General features: G+C 34.0%; 2 protein-coding genes across 8 annotated transcripts in view; one reads left to right on the top strand and one right to left on the bottom strand.

Annotated features, from left to right (window-relative positions):
* The window catches only part of LOC145939729 (uncharacterized), a 471,008-nt gene that overhangs the window by 288,202 nt on the left and 163,093 nt on the right, over nucleotides 1-19,713 (top strand). For 2 of the 7 annotated variants that reach the window (XM_083044283.1, XM_083044281.1), the window contains exon 2: nucleotides 802-2,878. In XM_083044283.1, the coding sequence (XP_082900409.1) occupies nucleotides 828-2,393 (1,566 nt within the window). In that variant the 5' untranslated portion in view covers nucleotides 802-827 and the 3' untranslated portion in view covers nucleotides 2,394-2,878. Of the gene's footprint in view, nucleotides 1-156; nucleotides 720-801; nucleotides 2,879-9,732; nucleotides 9,836-10,154; nucleotides 10,194-19,713 lie in introns of those variants that run through there. The other 5 variants (XM_083044279.1, XM_083044280.1, XM_083044285.1 and 2 more) reach the window with 5 other exon arrangements.
* Nucleotides 2,709-6,659, bottom strand: Eogt (EGF-domain O-GlcNAc transferase). Its single transcript, XM_083044278.1, has 10 exons — nucleotides 5,749-6,659; nucleotides 4,902-5,108; nucleotides 4,654-4,802; nucleotides 4,412-4,575; nucleotides 4,223-4,343; nucleotides 3,982-4,135; nucleotides 3,702-3,902; nucleotides 3,400-3,533; nucleotides 3,218-3,320; nucleotides 2,709-3,136 (listed from the first exon to the last, which is right to left on the bottom strand). The coding sequence occupies exons 1-10, from the start codon at nucleotides 5,920-5,922 to the stop codon at nucleotides 2,861-2,863; spliced, it is 1,683 nt and encodes a 560-aa protein (XP_082900404.1). The 5' UTR covers nucleotides 5,923-6,659; the 3' UTR covers nucleotides 2,709-2,860.

Raw genomic sequence — 19,713 nt, 5'->3', positions numbered from 1 at the left:
GTATACTTTTCAATGTATCAATATTATTCTCTGCTTTAAAAAAGCATAAACTCTATTTCCATTTTTTAAATTATTTAATTCAATATATTACGGAATATTCAGTATAACAAAACTGCATATTTACTAAAGAAAATAATTTATTTTTTGTTGAAACAGGTCTACGTTATATCGGTATGACAGATATCCTAAAATCCTAACCACGCAACTGTCAACTTTAGAGTACTTATTATATAATAAACATACAAAAGGACACAGAAAATCTCAATATCATATACGACAAAATAATAAAGATTGTTTAGTTGCTTAAAGTTTGTCTAACATGTTTGACGCGCACCAATTTGACACAAGGAGTTGTCTCCCATAAATAAATATAATTACGTTTGTAAGTATGTATATCAATATTTCCTCTTAAACACCTTATGCTAATTACTACATTGTGTAATACGTTTCCGTAATTAAATATCAGATCACTTGATAAGGACCAAAAAATGATGGTCGAAACGTCGTGATTGTAATTAACAAATACATTTGCCAGTCTGGTCAAGAGAAAAGGAGTTCACTAATTTTTTATTCAATAACTGGCGATTCTCAATATCTACTATAAATTTAGTGCTTATTGTTAATAATTTTTTTCCTAATTGAGAGCGACAATTTTAACTTATACAGATTCATGTTTTACGTACCAAAATACAGAAAATTGTGAAGTTGCAGCGAAATCGGTGAGGAAGCCCTTCTCCTTCACAATTACCTCGGTTTTTTATACGAATTGCGTAAAATACAGTTGGGTTGGAATGTTTATAGAGAGAAATTCGACGTTTCCTATAATCATGACGTCGACAAAGGAGCGATATCGATTCGAGCAAGAAGCGTTCGTCTCCAATCACGGAGGTACGACACCTCAAGAGGTAATTTTCACCCTTTTACCGAACGTTTGCGGCGTCTTGTTGACAGCGACGACTCTGGGAGTCCTTAGGAGATACACCTGTCACAGGAACGTAAGAGTCGCCGTAGAATTTGTACTGATTGTTATCCCGACTATCTTATGCTGTACCATACTGTCGGAACACATCGGTACCGTATGCATCGTAATGATATCTATCTCTCTCCTGAATATAATGGTGTTAGGAATAAGTAAGAGCACTCATATTTCTAACTTGGATATGCGGCCGGTCACCGGTAAGAGACCCTTCATAACTAACTTTCGCGCATTAACCAATATTATAACTGCCATTTGTATATTAGCCGTCGACTTCCGAATCTTTCCGCGAAAGTTTGCCAAGACAGAAGTGTTTGGATATAGTCTAATGGACACGGGTGTCGGACTGTTTGTATTAGCCAATGCCTTAGTTGCACCGGAAGCTCGAGATTTTTCCGTTTATCGTCAAACGGGATTTCAGGAGACTCTGACGAAAAATATAAAAAATTGTTTCCAAAGCTGTCTACCTCTCTTGGTGCTGGGTCTTGGACGTTTTGTAGCAGTCGAGTACATGGGGTATCAGAAGCATGTCACTGAATATGGTGTTCATTGGAATTTCTTTATAACTTTAGCTGTTGTTAAGTTATTCACTAGTATGATCACCAGTACGATTAGCTCCAAGTATTCGCTATTCTCAGGTGCTTGGATATTGGGTATGCATGAATATATTATAAGCGCAAAAGGTTTAAAGACATGGGTTTTAAGTGATGATTCAAGAACTGACTTTTTCTCTGCCAATCGAGAAGGCTTAGTTTCTGTACCTGGTTATGTAGGTCTGTATTTCGTTGGTGTGGCTGTTGGAAGATTAATCCATTCAACATATCAAAATTCACATACAAAATCGAACATGAACATTTCTGTAAAATTATATGGCCTTGAATTTCAAGCGAGCTACAATGAATCCATGTTGTTATGTGTTAAGTTATCTTTGTTATCTGCACAAGCTTGTATCGCAATGTTATTATGTGATTCGTACTCAAAGGTTTCAAGAAGGCTAGCTAATGCCGGATATTGTATGTGGATATTAACTCTGACAACTACGCTGCTTACTCTCTTACTACTTGTAGAGGTTGTGCTAGATATAACTAATTACGCAGCAAGTGAGCCATGCAATGAAAACAAAATCAAGAAATTAAGTAAAAATTTACGATTAAATTTAAAGAAAAATTTTGAGAATGATAGAAAAGAAAATAAAGAATGTGTAGTTAAGAGATCTTTGGAAATTTGTGATGCTGTAAATTATAATGGTCTGTTTTTCTTCCTACTTAGTAATATTACGACTGGTCTTGTCAATACGTTAATGTATACATTATATGCAAAACAGTTGGTTGCTGTATTAATATTAATTATATATATGGCTATAAGTATATTTTCTACATTGATACTTTACAGATTACAAATACCAATCAAATTGTGAAATGTATACAAAAATTATAATACACAAGCTAATTTTCAATCTTTAAAATCGAATTTTTGTCAATTATACTGAAAGTATTAGTTTTTCAAGTGTTTTCATGTTGTTTGTTCTATTTTGCTGAAGATGATTACATAATTTATATCTAAACATGTACAGAGAACTATTTTTTATTATAGATTACATTATTTCTTGTATGGCCAAATGGATATAACTATAATTAAATTATTATTTAGATATTAAATAAACTTTATAATTAAGAATTAGTAAGTAAGAGGAAACACTGCCAAATGCAACTTAGACATATCGACAGAATCACACATTTATTTATTAAAATAAGTATGTACATTAATATAATAAAATAAGTAAAAAAATTTGTTCAATAACAAATAATTTACTGCATTTCAGATCACACCGCTCAACCTGTTATTAATATATCTAAATTTTTTTTTAATTTAGTACCTAAATTTTCACAATTCATCTTTGGATAATATATTTGACTTTTGTTGCAATTGAACTGATTCTTTTGCGTTGGCAGGCTCTACCGATTCTTCATTATCCGTTGTCCTAGTGTCATTTTGTATTTCACCTACTGTCATTTTGTGAAAATTGTTATTGATAAATTTATTAAACGCATTATGATATTTTACATGATTTCTTGCAAGCGAAACAATTCTCAGGAATTCTTTAATATCGAAGCTATAGTTGGTAAATTTGGCATGAGCTCCGCCGTCGGGATGCGTTCCCTGTAAATATTTTTAAATTTTATTATAAATTTTGCCATATTTAAATATTAAAATTCAGTGAAAAAAATTATATAAACATACTGAATCTTGCTGTACTAATTGTGATGTATCTTCCCACGTGAAATATCCTACGCCTCTTAGCCGTGCAAGATCCTTATAACAATTAGCATCTTCGCAGTTATATCTGAAAATAATTGGAATGCATAATGTTTTACCATAGTGTTTCACAATTATATTTTTAGAAATATTAAAAACGATCTTACATTTCGAACACCGCCGCCCAATCTGGTAAAAACATTAAATGTGTTAATCCGGCACCATGAATACCGATAAAAATATCAGAGTTTCTAGTAATTTCCAGCTGCTTTTTGAATGACACATTTTTATTGTACACTACCTGCAAAAACGCGCGAGTCAATAGTTTTTTGGCTATAATAAATTATTTTTATATGTTGAGATTCTTTTTTTTATTTCAAAACGGACCTTACTTTAAAAATGTGTCTCGTATATGTGACACAAATCAGTAAATAGAATACTAAAGATAACTAAATAATTAAAGTTTCACCTTTCTGACTTTATACTCTGGATTCTCCTTCAAAACTTTTAACAATTCGTTTTCATTTAAAATTTTCCTATACTTAGTGTCTCTGCTCAGAACTGTAACGCGAATCCTCCGATCTTTCCTTTGATGAAGAGGTATTCGAAGACGATGTAGCACATGATCACCGAAAGCTTTGAACAATCCGGATTTTTCACAGCCATAAATCTAAAAAATATTTTCTTGTAATTAATAGTCTTTCTTAGAGCGTGGAATATCATAATGAAAGGATATATAATGATTTTACTAATGGCGTATTGTAGAATAATCCGAAAATCATTCGTGGTAATAAGGGAAACACCAGGTTCTTGAAGCATACTGTCTTGCCTCTAAATGTATTTAGATCCCACAATGGATTTTTTGTGAATGCTTCGAAAGTATCTTGGAACGCCGACCGGTAACTAAAAGCAAAACATATTGAATATCTAACGGTTCGAGATATTTATTTTATATTGTACCAATTTTGTGTTATGCTTTATTTTATGTACCTATAACTCTCCCATATCATGATGTGATTGTCTGTGTCAAAGACGGATGGGTGCGAGAGATTCACGTGCAATGATGCGTACAAGTTGAAGAAATCGCAAAAATGATGATACATATTTAATACTACAACAAAGTGAATGAATATGAATAATTTATGACAAAATTTTTTTTGTGAATGTCCTAAAACTTACTGGCATCTATTTTCATGATGAAGGTCGGTTTCTCAATGACAACGTCACAGTCACCGTGAACGATCGGCCGATGATTCAATTTGCGAAAATTTCGCAATTCTGGTCCCCAAGATTGCAATGGGCTTATATGATCTGCATTTTCCTGCAATCTTCTTTCGTTCAGCCTGATCACAGAAGAGAGAGTTAGATACTTTTCAGTTTCTTGTATAGATGATCTGCTTTACTCGTTGATATTTTCTTACGTGCAGTAGCCGCCAATTTGACCTTCTTTTAAAACATCCATTTTGTATCGTATAGGTTCTTTGCGAGTCAGTAAATCCGTGAAATTTAGCATCACATTTCTCGCTCTGCAAACCCTCATATGCTCCGAGCACTCCAAAGACGAGTCGTCCTGAAAAAAAATTACTTTATTTGATGAAGATATCGACTTAATTATCTTTTTGTATTCACTACATGACGTCAGATTTATATTATGATTCAGTGAGCTCACCACGAATAATGGCTCGCATAATAACATCATCTCTTTCCTCTGGTCGCGCACGTATCCGAAATCACCTTGTGCGTAATATGTCTCTAATTGAGCCTTTTTTGTAGCGACCCAACCTTTATGATCGCCTAGACAGACTGGAATGGAAAAACGATTTTTCACTTTGCAACCTTCCTCGTAGCCCCAACAGGCTTCGGTGTCGAGTTCGTCCTGAAATATGTTGCAAAATTTACATTCTTCTTTTTCATTAATTATATAAAATATAATTATATAAGAACAATTTTTTTATGAACGAAAATATATACGAGATAATATTCGGTAATATGCTATATGTGTACGGTGGCCATATTTTCTGAGAGAAAATAAAGGACAAATCTGAAAATCTGTCTCAATATGTTTCCAAAGCAGGTTGCACCAAAGTGGAGATCGACGGGCAAAAAAAGAAAATAATTCTGTGACTATCAGAAGTCGTATTCTTATAGTTTGAAACTGATTCGACTATGTTGAAACAAACCTTTTTCTTAAATAGATTCCGGATAAGAGGTACTGTTGTTTTCGTACAAATTCTCACGTTAATACGACATTAGACAATGAAAAGCTAAAAAAATAAAGGACAAAATTGAATTTTGGAAAAACGAATAAATCTAAAGGACAGCTACTTGAAATAAAGAACTTTCCTCTAAAATAAAGAACGGATGGTCAATATATAAGAAACTCAATAAAATTATACTCGAAATTAATAAATAAAATTCTTTTTGTAGTTTAACGTAATATTTAAAAGCATATCACACACATGAAGAGAGAGAAAGGGTGAAAGCGTATATCAAGGAATTAAAAATACGAGCCCTACCTTATATGGACAGGCCGCATCATTGCGGCATTTTTCTGCTATCGTGGGAAAAGAATTGAAATAATACTTGATGTGTGCGTGCGGTAGATTGATATCTGTGTAATTGCCGCCAATGGCAGTGACCGTGAATACGAGCACCAGCGACACAGGATGAACTGCGAACAACGTCCTCATGATCGTGATAGAAAGGCTACTCTGGGATGGAGCAAATATATTCTCAAAAGTTCCTCGCGCCGCGTGAATGAAAAACGGACCACCTGTGAAGGTGGGTGTATGGCTTCACCTACTACAGCCTGTCATATAACCACGTGTACTTGCACACACACCCGCGAAAGAGCGGTGAGAGGCGACGATGAAATAATGATGCGTGTGAGATGCGAGGCAGCTTACATCATAGATATAAGCACACTGGTTCACCTCGTGAAGAGTTTCATATTTATGTAGGCACTCTTTATATTTTATATTTTAAATAATACACCGGCGTTTTATATATCCATCTAGTGTAGGTTTTTTTGGAGTAAAAATATTGACACACTAAGAATTTAAAAATATTGAAATAATCGTAAACAAGTTTATTCAATAATGTATTTTTAGTGAAAGTATCAAAATATATATTTATTTCTTAAAGGCACAGGAGGAAGAAAAATTTTTGTTTGCATCAAGTTATCTGTCACACATGATCAGCTGTTTAACATCATATTTGCAATATGGCTGTCGCACAACTGTCACTGTCAAGAATGATTTATTTATCACTGATTCACTCGATTCGTTTCTTCCCGAGAAATGAAATAATCTAGCTTCTGAGCAAACCATCGAAGGAATACACCCTTGAGCAACTCTTCGAATCACGTAACCTCCACCGTCTTAAAGGTCTCGGATCTTCGAACCGTAACATACTGTGGGCTTTGTACTGTGTAAGAAAGCATTTTTAACTGAATTGGGTCCATCTATGGGTGTCTTTCCATCATACGAGTTGCAAAAGGTACCATTATCTGAAAAATGTTGGCAAAATAGGAAAACGAAACTGTTTTACTTATTATCAATCGACAAAGAATATAGCAGGTAAAATGAATATCTGTAAACCTTTCCTCAGTTTCCTGCAGTTTCATTCTTCAATACCGACCATACGTCAGGAACTGTGAGAGCGCATCGAGTGAGGGAGCTTCAGTGCATTTAATTTGTATTTGCCGTGAAAAGTTAGCGTGCGTAGTGAAAGTTTGATTTATTTGCAACTTTCATCTATAATTTATAGAAGAAACGTAAAAATGTTGTGTTTATCTATTGATATACAATGGTGAGAAAGTAGTAATTGTCAAAATCTTAGAAGGTAAGCTTTATCCTATAGATAAATAATAAATTATATAAAGTACCGTTGCTTATTTTATCTTCCATATCCACGCGTGATATGGTTATACTTCAAATTCGCATATGCAAATTACGATGTTTTTAGATCACAAATATAGCATGAAATGAACAGGCTCTATAAAAAATCATTCCTCATCAATGCAATGGATTATCGTCTAGCATCGATATCGAATGATAACTTCCGTTATTCTCTACGTAAGAGCATATATTATCGTATGCTCTTACGTAAAGCAAGGCTTCGATATAAATCTATCGAACCCATCTTATATGCTAATCCCCGCGAGATATGTCAAAAACGATTTCGTCTTATACGGAAGAGACAGTTCGATTCTTCTTTCGAGAAACGTGACCGAGTCAGATTCTATCTTTGCAGTTTATACGATGATTTCGCTTGGAGAGAAAAAGAGAAGAAGATACGAGTTGATCTAATCTCTCTCTCTTTCTCTCTCTGCATTCACCGGTTAGAAAACACTGAGTCCCACACTCTGTTAGACATGAGTCATTACGTAATCTGGAAGACTCGGATATCAGCTGCAGCACAGGTGTCTTTGTCGGTTCGCGAGAGATCGTTGTAATTAAGAGCTAGCGGATTCGAATCTATGAAACTTATCAAGTAACTTTAAGCGACACCCATTGTTCCCTTCTTCTCGCCAACAACTCGTTTTTTTTTACGTGTTACGCAAACGAGTCTTAAATATTCAGATAGAACGCTTAACTATTGAAATATAATCGGACCATGACTTGAATCCTATGCGTGAGGTTTCTACTGTGGGATCCAGCGATCTCGATCTTTTCTCACCGCGGGCGAGCGACCGGCTGATTACCCATGATCGTTCGCGAAACGGAAGATCGCCTCTATCTCTCGTACGTATCCGAGTAAATCGGTATTGGCCACTATAATCCCGCGGGTCAATCACGATGATCCACAAATCAATGCTAATCGATGCGAGATATCGCGGGACAATAGCGCCGATATCTTCGGCGTCAACCTGCCATAACGTGACTCGAAAACAGATCTCGCGCGCTATATACAAACGTTATATTGTATATATACTTATATATGTACAAATTATTCGCTCGCGCGTGTGTGCGCAAAGATCTCTTGTCTATGTCTGTATATGTATAAGAGCAAGTAGTTTACCGGTATATGTAGATTGGCCGATGGACTGGTAGGGACGTAGCGGCCTGCCCAAGCACGGATTGCCGCAGATAGATCGAAAGAACGATCTACATCGATCACGATCGCATCACCCCGACCCTCAACCCAGGTACGGTCGCAACGGTACCTCGTGCTCGCTCTATTTATATACCGGTGCGCCCAACTTTATTTCTCTTCTTGTAAATCTCCTTTGTCGTCGTGGATGTTCGTTGGATAAATCTTTTCCCCGAGAAGTTATCACGCGGCCAAATTATCTTTCTGAGATATATGTCTTTAGTTACGATATGATATAGGGGAAAGAGTATGTTAAATCGTACCCTTTAAGTGCTAAAATTGCAATAAAACTATCAAAGAAATGACAAAACTTTTTATTTATTTGAAACTATGGTTCTTTGTCGATGATATACGCTAAACATTAACATAAATTTATCATTGTTTCATATCGTAAATCATAAAAATTTTTTAAAAGTAGTATTTGATACGATTTACAATACCGGTTTGCTAAATTGTACCCATGAATTTTTAAATCATACCTCTAACAATAAAATTAAAAAATTGTAACAAAAATAAAGTTTTATTTTCTACAAAAGTTCTCAGTCTGCAATAAAACATATCTAAATGTCATATTTATATAATCATAAATCCTCTTCAAAACAAAAATATTTTTTGTATCACACAAAAATATAAATAAATATTATCTCAATATAATTATAAAATTTGATAATATTTTCTTCGGTTGTCCATCTAAATATAAAAAAAATAATGCCTAAATAAACAAATTAATTTAATAAATCGTACTAGTACGACATGAAAAAAAGTTAGTGGTACATTTTACCGAACTTCTATTACTTTGTCAAATTTATGAATAAATAAATAATCTTAATATATTTTGGGCCGATTTTTCAACGCTTCCATATACAGGATTAAATATACTTTAAAAAATGCTCAAATAATAAATTAATTGCTTATCTTTCTCAATGTGATAGCTTAGGCACGGGGTACCGAATATGAAAATGACACAAAATAAATTTATGAACGTCACTCATCAACGGATCGCTTGAGAAAGAAAGAAACATTGCGGCATTCGAGTGAGGCTACCTGCGATACAACAGTTATTACCTTAAAATATTTTAACGCTGTTTAAGAAATACAGTAGAAGTACGATTTAACGAATGGTACGATATTTAGCATACTTTCTCCTCTATTTGTCATTTGTTGTTCTATATCTAGGATTGATATTTTCAGGAGGGATTTTAATTAGAGACGAAATTACAGACAAGATATTTTTTAAAACTTTAATTGTATATCGTGTGCAAAAATTAAAATATTGATGAAATAATTTATATAAAATTCCAAACTAAACACTTGATTTTTATTTTAGATTATTTATTTATAATTATGTATATTAATGAAAATTATAATATTACGCGGCTATTAAAAATTAAAAACATTTTTTTCAGATAGCGGAAGACTCGGAGATCGGAAAAGCGCCACGGAAAACAGGCAATCTCAAATGAAATCGATTCATATCCCTGAAATGAGCGGAGCTATTCATCTTCATAGGTAAGTACCATTGAAACTACTGATTGCCGTAATGTTTGAGTCACGACGTTTGTCATAAAACTTGTTCGGCGTGTCGCATGACACGTATCACACGTGCCAGATTGATTTCATGGCGCAGCCTTGCGCAAATCAAGACTGATAAACTGGGGTTCCACAACATTTCCGCAGAAACGCAACGCGCGCAGTAATAATAATACAAGCACCGTGACATCGGGCGTAACGTTCAACCGTCGCCGCCACTTTGGCGCCATGTGTCACGGCCGAAAGAGCCGGTTATTCGACCTACGCGAAAATCAACGCCGTAATATGTTCCTCGTAGATCTCGGGGGGTTCTTCTACCATGGCGGAGAAAATCGCGGGGGCGGCGGCGCGTCACATTGCAGCAGTCGCAGCGCGACACGTGTCTTGCGAAACGGGAACGCTCCGGGTCACCCACGCGATTGAAAAAAAAATTTGCCGACGAATAAAAATCCCCTTTCTATGGATGCACTCACTCGGAGGAAAAGGAAGTACGAGTTCCCAACGCTCGCGGGGGATATTGCCATGGGAGATTTCTCGCTTCTCGCGCATCAGAGCTTCGTATGTACGTATATTCTTGCGTGAATCTACCTGCGTCTTTTCTCTCTTCGCCACCTACGCGCTCATTTCAATGCGTATCCGTAAACATAAAGTATAGGGAGATTGTCGTCTTTTCCGGAAATGCGAATTATCGGAATTCAATGCTTGCACCTCAAACATTTTTACGAAATGCTTGATGAGTTGCGCAATGATGGCACTTGTTATCGCCGACATATATTGCAGTGATTATAGTCGTACATCAAATCTAATCAATGAAGCGTGCAGATCGTTAATACGGAAAAAGCTCTGAGACAGAAAACGTAGAAAGTCGACGGGAAGTGAATGTAAATAAGATGTTCGTATTCCAATGATTGTACTCTGACTTTCTGGCATACAATGAGAAATAATAAGTCATTTCTCTCAGGGATCAATAACGCATGATTATTAAATCTATTAACATTTTGAAATTATGTACGAAGAATTGCAGCGGGTTTAAGTCTGATTAGCAGAAATTGCCCGATGGCGCCGAAGAGATTCCGTCTCTGCGCTAGGTTTCCTTCGTTAGCGACGCCGCGGACTAATCGCTTAATTAATAGATGATAAATGTTTGCAATCCTACCGACGATCTCCCCGTAGATCTCCGCGCACGCAGCTCGTTACCGGGCCCAATTAATTACGAAGCGGAGCGATTAAATGCGCAGCGCTCGGCGTCGTCCTCGATCCGCCGACAGGAGTACGTTTCTTCGTTCTGTCGTTCTTCTTTTTCTTCTTCTTCTTCTTCTTCGAGAGAGAGAGATCCTCCACGAATTTTCTTCGTGACTCGACGCGCGATTTATTTCCACGTGTCGACGGGGTCACGGGATTACGATTCCCGATGTCGCGGGCAGGAACGCGCGAAGCTTAAAATATTGCACGAAGATCGGGGAAGTGTGAGTTTAAGGTTTCGTTCCATAGGGACCCTTAATTCGAAAGCCACTGCCACTGTATTCGAAAGTGCGCATCGGCGCATCAAATGACTTGCATTCGGTGTCGAAATCTTCTTCGCTGATATTCAGTTTAATCACGGAAAATGTTGAAAAGAATAATTTCTTTGCCATATTTATGAATCATATGAATTATATGTATTACGTATATTATATAATAATTTTTATATTTTTTTGTAAAAATATTTTTTAAACTTGCTCCACAGTTTTGCAAGTTTAAATTTTCAACTGAAAGAGGCCATTATAAAAATTAAAAATTTAATAACATGATATACTTTTCTCACATATGTGTTTATCATTACGAGAAAAAAGGAATAATAGATGCATATTAATGATGCAATGATAGGTTGCACATAAGAAAAAAAAATGAGGATAAGCAGGCAACATTTTTTTTATATAAATACTAGAACAACACAAGCGCGCGCTACGCGCGCGCCATTCTTTGATTTCATATTTTAAAAAATAATTATTAAAATAATAATATTTTTTTGACAGAATCAACTGATAACTGTCAAAAAATATTAATCGAGTTTAAAATACCATAACATATTATTTTAAACAAATTATTATTTTAATTTTTAAAATATATTATTTAAAAACTTAATTAACAAATTGGCGCTTAAATCAGCTGATTTCTGTCAAAAAATATTACTAAAGCATTCATTTGCTAATTAAATTTCAGAGTAATAATACGTTATAAAAATTAAAGTAGTAATGTTGATAATACTTTATCCTCGATTAATACTTTTTGACAGAAATCAGCTGATAACTGTCAAAAATAATAACCGAGTTTAAAGTAGCTAATTTCTATAAAAAAATAATAATAAATCTTCTTGTCCATAAAATCGTAATTAGTCTCGACGTTGTGATTATCTCGATTATCAAAACAGTCTTACAGAAAATTCTATTTTTTTTGTTCGCACTTGTTTTAGATTTAAATACTGAATTTTTATGCATTGCATAATTAATTAATATATACTCCTTTATGTATTGATTGCAATGCATGCATAAAAATATGTGAATTAATTATGCAATGCATAAATATTCATTACTTAAATCTTTAACAGAAAACCAAAAAAATAGAATTATATACAAGAATCTTTCGAACAAAATATCTATGCTTCTATCAGATTCATGCGTCTGTACACACACATCCAACACACTGCAGTCTCGCGCGAGACTGACCGCAAGACTCTGAGCAGCGGTATCGCCAAGCGCACCCGACACCCTACACATCCTTCACGCTGCGCATCTCGCGCGAGACTGATTCTCGAGACATTGTGATTGCGAGACTGATCGTCAGTCTCGCGCGAGGCGCGCAGCGTGGTAGACGTATAGGCTGTGTTTGGCGATACCGCTGCACAGAGTCTTGCGGTCAGTTTCGCGCGAAACGTGCAGCGCGATGGATCTGTGTGTATGTACAGACGAACGAATCTAATAGAAATGCAGATATTTTGATCGAAAGATTCTTGTAGAAAATTCTATTTTTTTTAATTCTCTGTTAAAGATATAAATAATAAATATTTATGCATTGCATAATTAATTGACATATTCTCAGGCATGTATTGCAATCAAGGCATAGAAAAATATATATTAATTAATTATGCAATACATAAAAATTCAGTATTTAAATCTAAAACAGAAGTGCGAACAAAATAGAATTATCTATAAGAATCTTTTGTGAATAGAGATAATCATAACGTCGAGATATGATTTTATAGACGAAAGTATTTATTAATATTTTTTCATAGAAATTAGCTACTTTCGCATGGGGTCAGCGGTAAAAAAGTATCGTTTTCTAATATTTTAAGACGAGCCAAAAATTCATCGATTATACATTTTAATAGTACATTGATTACAGAATCTTTTGGTACCAACCAGACAGAAGCGTACAAATTTTTTAACTTGATATACATAAAATAAGATTGCGTCGCATGGGATCAGCGGTAAAAAAGTATCGATTTCTAATATTTAAAGACGAGCCAAAAATTCATCGATTATACATTTTAATAGTACATTGATTACAGAATCATTTGGTACCAAACAGACACCAGCGTACAAACTTTTTCATTTGCTATACATAAAATAAGGATGCGTCGCACAGGGTCCGCGTCAAAAAAGTATCAATTTCTAATATTTTAAGACGAGCCAAAAATTCATCGATTATACATTTTAATAGTACATTGATTACAGAATCTTTTGGTACCAAGCAGACAACAGCGTACAAATTTTTTAATACGATAAACATAAAATAAGGATGCGTCGCACAGGGTCAGCGGTAAAAAGTATCGATTTCCAATATTTTAAGACGAGCCACAAATTCATCGATTATACATTTTAATAGTACATTGATTACAGAATCTTTTGGTACCAAGCAGACAACAGCGTACAAATTTTTTAATACGATAAACATAAAATAGGAATCGTCGCACAAGGTCAGCGGTAAAAAGTATCGATTTCCAATATTTTAAGACGAGCCAAAAATTCATCGATTATACATTTTAATAGTACATTGATTACAGAATCTTTTGGTACCAAGCAGACAACAGCGTACAAATTTTTTAATACGATAAACATAAGATAAGGATGCGTCGCACAGGGTCCGCGTCAAAAAAGTATCGATTTCTAATATTTTGAGACGAGCCAAAAATTCATCGATTATACATTTTAATAGTACATTGATTACAGAATCTTTTGGTACCAAACAGACACCAGCGTACAAATTTTTTAACTTGATATACTTAAAATAATGTTGCGTCGCATAGGGTCAACGGTAAAAAGTATCGATTTCCAATATTTTAAGACGAGCCAAAAATTCATCGATTATACATTTTAATAGTACATTGATTACAGAATCTTTTGGTACCATGCAGACACCAGCGTACAAATTTTTTAATACGATAAACATAAAATAAGTATGCGTCGCACAGGGTCAGCGGTAAAAAGTATCGATTTCCAATATTTTAAGACGAGCCAAAAATTCATCGATTATACATTTTAATAGTACATTGATTACAGAATCTTTTGGTACCAACCAGACAACAGCGTACAAATTTTTTAACTTGATATACATAAAATAAGATTGCGTCGCACAGGGTCCGCGTCAAAAAAGTATCAATTTCTAATATTTTAAGACGAGCCAAAAATTCATCGATTTACATTTTAATAGTACATTGATTACAGAATCATTTGGTACCAAACAGACACCAGCGTACAAATTTTTAATACGATAAACTTAAAATAAGTATGCGTCGCACAGGGTCCGCGTCAAAATAGTATCGATTTCCAATATTTTAAGACGAGCCAAAAATTCATCGAGTATACATTTTAATAGTACATTGATTACAGAATCTTTTGGTACCAACCAGACAACAGCGTACAAATTTTTAAACTTGATATACATAAAATAAGATTGCGTTGCATGGGATCAGCGGTAAAAATGTATCGATTTCTAATATGTTAAGACGAGCCAAAAATTCATCGATTATACATTTTAATAGTACATTGATTACAGAATCTTTTGGTACCAAACAGACACCAGCGTACAAATTTTTTAACTTGATATACATAAAATAAGATTGCGTCGCATGGGATCAGCGGTAAAAAAGTATCGATTTCTAATATTTAAAGACGAGCCAAAAATTCATCGATTATACATTTTAATAGTACATTGATTACAGAATCATTTGATACCAAACAGACACCAGCGTACAAACTTTTTCATTTGCTATACATAAAATAAGGATGCGTCGCATAGGGTCCGCGTCAAAAAAGTATCAATTTCTAATATTTTAAGACGAGCCAAAAATTCATCGATTATACATTTTAATAGTACATTGATTACAGAATCTTTTGGTACCAAACAGACACCAGCGTACAAATTTTTTAACTTGATATACATAAATTAAGGTTGCGTCGCATGGGGTCAGCGGTAAAGAAGTATCGTTTTCTAATATTTAAAGACGAGCCAAAAATTCATCGATTATACATTTTAATAGTACATTGATTACAGAATCATTTGGTACCAAACAGACACCAGCGTACAAACTTTTTCATTTGCTATACATAAAATAAGGATGCGTCGCACAGGGTCCGCGTCAAAAAAGTATCAATTTCTAATATTTTAAGACGAGCCAAAAATTCATCGATTATACATTTTAATAGTACATTGATTACAGAATCTTTTGGTACCAAGCAGACAACAGCGTACAAATTTTTTAATACGATAAACATAAAATAAGGATGCGTCGCACAGGGTCAGCGGTAAAAAGTATCGATTTCCAATATTTTAAGACGAGCCACAAATTCATCGATTATACATTTTAATAGTACATTGATTACAGAATCTGTTGGTACCAAGCAGACAACAGCGTACAAATTTTTTAATACGATAAACATAAGATAAGGAGGCGTCGCACAGGGTCCGCGTCAAAAAAGTATCGATTTCTAATATTTTGAGACGAGCCAAAAATTCATCGATTATACATTTTAATAGTACATTGATTACAGAATCTTTTGGTACCAAACAGACACCAGCGTACAAATTTTTTAACTTGATATACTTAAAATAATGTTGCGTCGCATAGGGTCAGCGGTAAAAAGTATCGATTTCCAATATTTTAAGACGAGCCAAAAATTCATCGATTATACATTTTAATAGTACATTGATTACAGAATCTTTTGGTACCAAGCAGACAACAGCGTACAAATTTTTTAATACGATAAACATAAAATAAGGATGCGTCGCACAGGGTCAGCGGTAAAAAGTATCGATTTCCAATATTTTAAGACGAGCCACAAATTCATCGATTATACATTTTAATAGTACATTGATTACAGAATCTGTTGGTACCAAGCAGACAACAGCGCACAAATTTTTTAATACGATAAACATAAGATAAGGAGGCGTCGCACAGGGTCCGCGTCAAAAAAGTATCGATTTCTAATATTTTGAGACGAGCCAAAAATTCATCGATTATACATTTTAATAGTACATTGATTACAGAATCTTTTGGTACCAAACAGACACCAGCGTACAAATTTTTTAACTTGATATACTTAAAATAATGTTGCGTCGCATAGGGTCAGCGGTAAAAAGTATCGATTTCCAATATTTTAAGACGAGCCAAAAATTCATCGATTATACATTTTAATAGTACATTGATTACAGAATCTTTTGGTACCATGCAGACACCAGCGTACAAATTTTTTAATACGATAAACATAAAATAATGTTACGTCGCATAGGGTCAGCGGTAAAAAAGTATCAATTTCTAATATTTTAAGACGAGCCAAAAATTCATCGATTATACATTTTAATAGTAGATTTATTACAGAATCATTTGTTACCAAGCAGACAACAGCGTACAAACTTTTTCATTTGCTATACATAAATTAAGGATGCGTCGCATGGGATCAGCGGTAAAAAAGTATTGATTTCTAATATTTAAAGACGAGCCAAAAATTCATCGATTATACATTTTAATAGTACATTGATTACAGAATCATTTGGTACCAAACAGACACCAGCGTACAAATTTTTTAATACGATAAACATAAAATAAGTATGCGTCGCACAGGGTCCGCGTCAAAAAAGTATCGATTTCTAATATTTTAAGACGAGCCAAAAATTCATCGAGTATACATTTTAATAGTACATTGATTACAGAATCTTTTGGTACCATGCAGACACCAGCGTACAAATTTTTTAATACGATAAACATAAAATAAGTATGCGTCGCACAGGGTCAGCGGTAAAAAGTATCGATTTCCAATATTTTAAGACGAGCCAAAAATTCATCGATTATACATTTTAATAGTACATTGATTACAGAATCTTTTGGTACCAACCAGACAACAGCGTACAAATTTTTTAACTTGATAAACATAAATTAAGGATGCGTCGCACAGGGTCCGCGTCAAAAAAGTATCAATTTCTAATATTTTAAGACGAGCCAAAAATTCATCGATTTACATTTTAATAGTACATTGATTACAGAATCATTTGGTACCAAACAGACACCAGCGTACAAATTTTTAATACGATAAACTTAAAATAAGTATGCGTCGCACAGGGTCCGCGTCAAAATAGTATCGATTTCCAATATTTTAAGACGAGCCAAAAATTCATCGAGTATACATTTTAATAGTACATTGATTACAGAATCTTTTGGTACCAACCAGACAACAGCGTACAAATTTTTAAACTTGATATACATAAAATAAGATTGCGTTGCATGGGATCAGCGGTAAAAATGTATCGATTTCTAATATGTTAAGACGAGCCAAAAATTCATCCATTATACATTTTAATAGTACATTGATTACAGAATCTTTTGGTACCAAACAGACACCAGCGTACAAATTTTTTAACTTGATATACATAAAATAAGATTGCGTCGCATGGGATCAGCGGTAAGAAAGTATCGATTTCTAATATTTAAAGACGAGCCAAAAATTCATCGATTATACATTTTAATAGTACATTGATTACAGAATCATTTGATACCAAACAGACACCAGCGTACAAACTTTTTCATTTGCTATACATAAAATAAGGATGCGTCGCATAGGGTCCGCTTCAAAAAAGTATCAATTTCTAATATTTTAAGACGAGCCAAAAATTCATCGATTATACATTTTAATAGTACATTGATTACAGAATCTTTTGGTACCAAACAGACACCAGCGTACAAATTTTTTAACTTGATATACATAAATTAAGGTTGCGTCGCATAGGGTCAGCGGTAAAGAAGTATCGTTTTCTAATATTTAAAGACGAGCCAAAAATTCATCGATTATACATTTTAATAGTACATTGATTACAGAATCTTTTGGTACCAAACAGACACCAGCGTACAAATTTTTTAATACGATAAACATAAATTAAGGATGCGTCGCACAGGGTCCGCGTCAAAAAAGTATCAATTTCTAATATTTTAAGACGAGCCAAAAATTCATCGATTATACATTTAATAGTACATTGATTACAGAATCTTTTGGTACCATGCAGACACCAGCGTACAAATTTTTTAATACGATAAACATAAAATATGGTTGCGTCGCATAGGGTCAGCTGTAAAAAGTATCGATTTCCAATATTTTAAGACGAGCCAAAAATTCATCGATTATACATTTTAATAGTACATTGATTACAGAATCATTTGGTACCAAACAGACAACAGCGTACAAATTTTTTAACTTGATATACATAAAATAAGATTGCGTCGCATGGGATCAGCGGTAAAAAAGTATCGATTTCTAATATTTAAAGACGAGCCAAAATTTCATCGATTATACATTTTAATAGTACATTGATTACAGAATCATTTGGTACCAAACAGACAACAGCGTACAAATTTTTTAACTTGATATACATAAAATAAGATTGCGTCGCATGGGATCAGCGGTAAAAAAGTATCGATTTCTAATATTTAAAGACGAGCCAAAAATTCATCGATTATACATTTTAATAGTACATTGATTACAGAATCATTTGGTACCAAACAGACACCAGCGTACAAATTTTTTAACTTGATATACATAAATTAAGGTTGCGTCGCATGGGGTCAGCGATAAAAAAGTATCGTTTTCTAATATTTAAAGACGAGCCAAAAATTCATCGATTATACATTTTAATAGTACATTTATTACAGAATCATTTGGTACCAAGCAGACAACAGCGTACAAACTTTTTCATTTGCTATACATAAAATAAGTATGCGTCGCACAGTGTCCGCGTCAAAAAAGTATCGATTTCTAATATTTAAAGACGAGCCAAAAATTCATCGATTATACATTTTAATAGTACTTTGATTACAGAATCATTTGGTACCAAACAGACACCAGCGTACAAATTTTTTAATACGATAAACATAAAATAAGTATGCGTCGCACGGGATCAGCGGTAAAAAGTATCGATTTCCAATATTTTAAGACGAGCAAAAAATTCATCGATTCTACATTTTAGTAGTACATTGATTACAGAATCATTTGGTACCAAACAGACAACAGCGTACAAATTTTTTAACTTGATATACATAAAATAAGATTGCGTCGCATGGGATCAGCGGTAAAAAAGTATCGATTTCTAATATTTAAAGACGAGCCAAAATTTCATCGATTATACATTTTAATAGTACATTGATTACAGAATCATTTGGTACCAAACAGACAACAGCGTACAAATTTTTTAACTTGATATACATAAAATAAGATTGCGTCGCATGGGATCAGCGGTAAAAAAGTATCGATTTCTAATATTTAAAGACGAGCCAAAAATTCATCGATTATACATTTTAATAGTACATTGATTACAGAATCATTTGGTACCAAACA

The sequence above is a fragment of the Prenolepis imparis genome, unplaced genomic scaffold (assembly GCF_030444845.1).
Source record: "Prenolepis imparis isolate NDT839.2.m4 unplaced genomic scaffold, iyPreImpa1.0 SCAF_8, whole genome shotgun sequence".
In the NCBI taxonomy this organism is placed as follows: Eukaryota; Metazoa; Arthropoda; class Insecta; order Hymenoptera; family Formicidae; genus Prenolepis; species Prenolepis imparis.
This window is presented reverse-complemented; position numbering and strand designations above follow the sequence as displayed.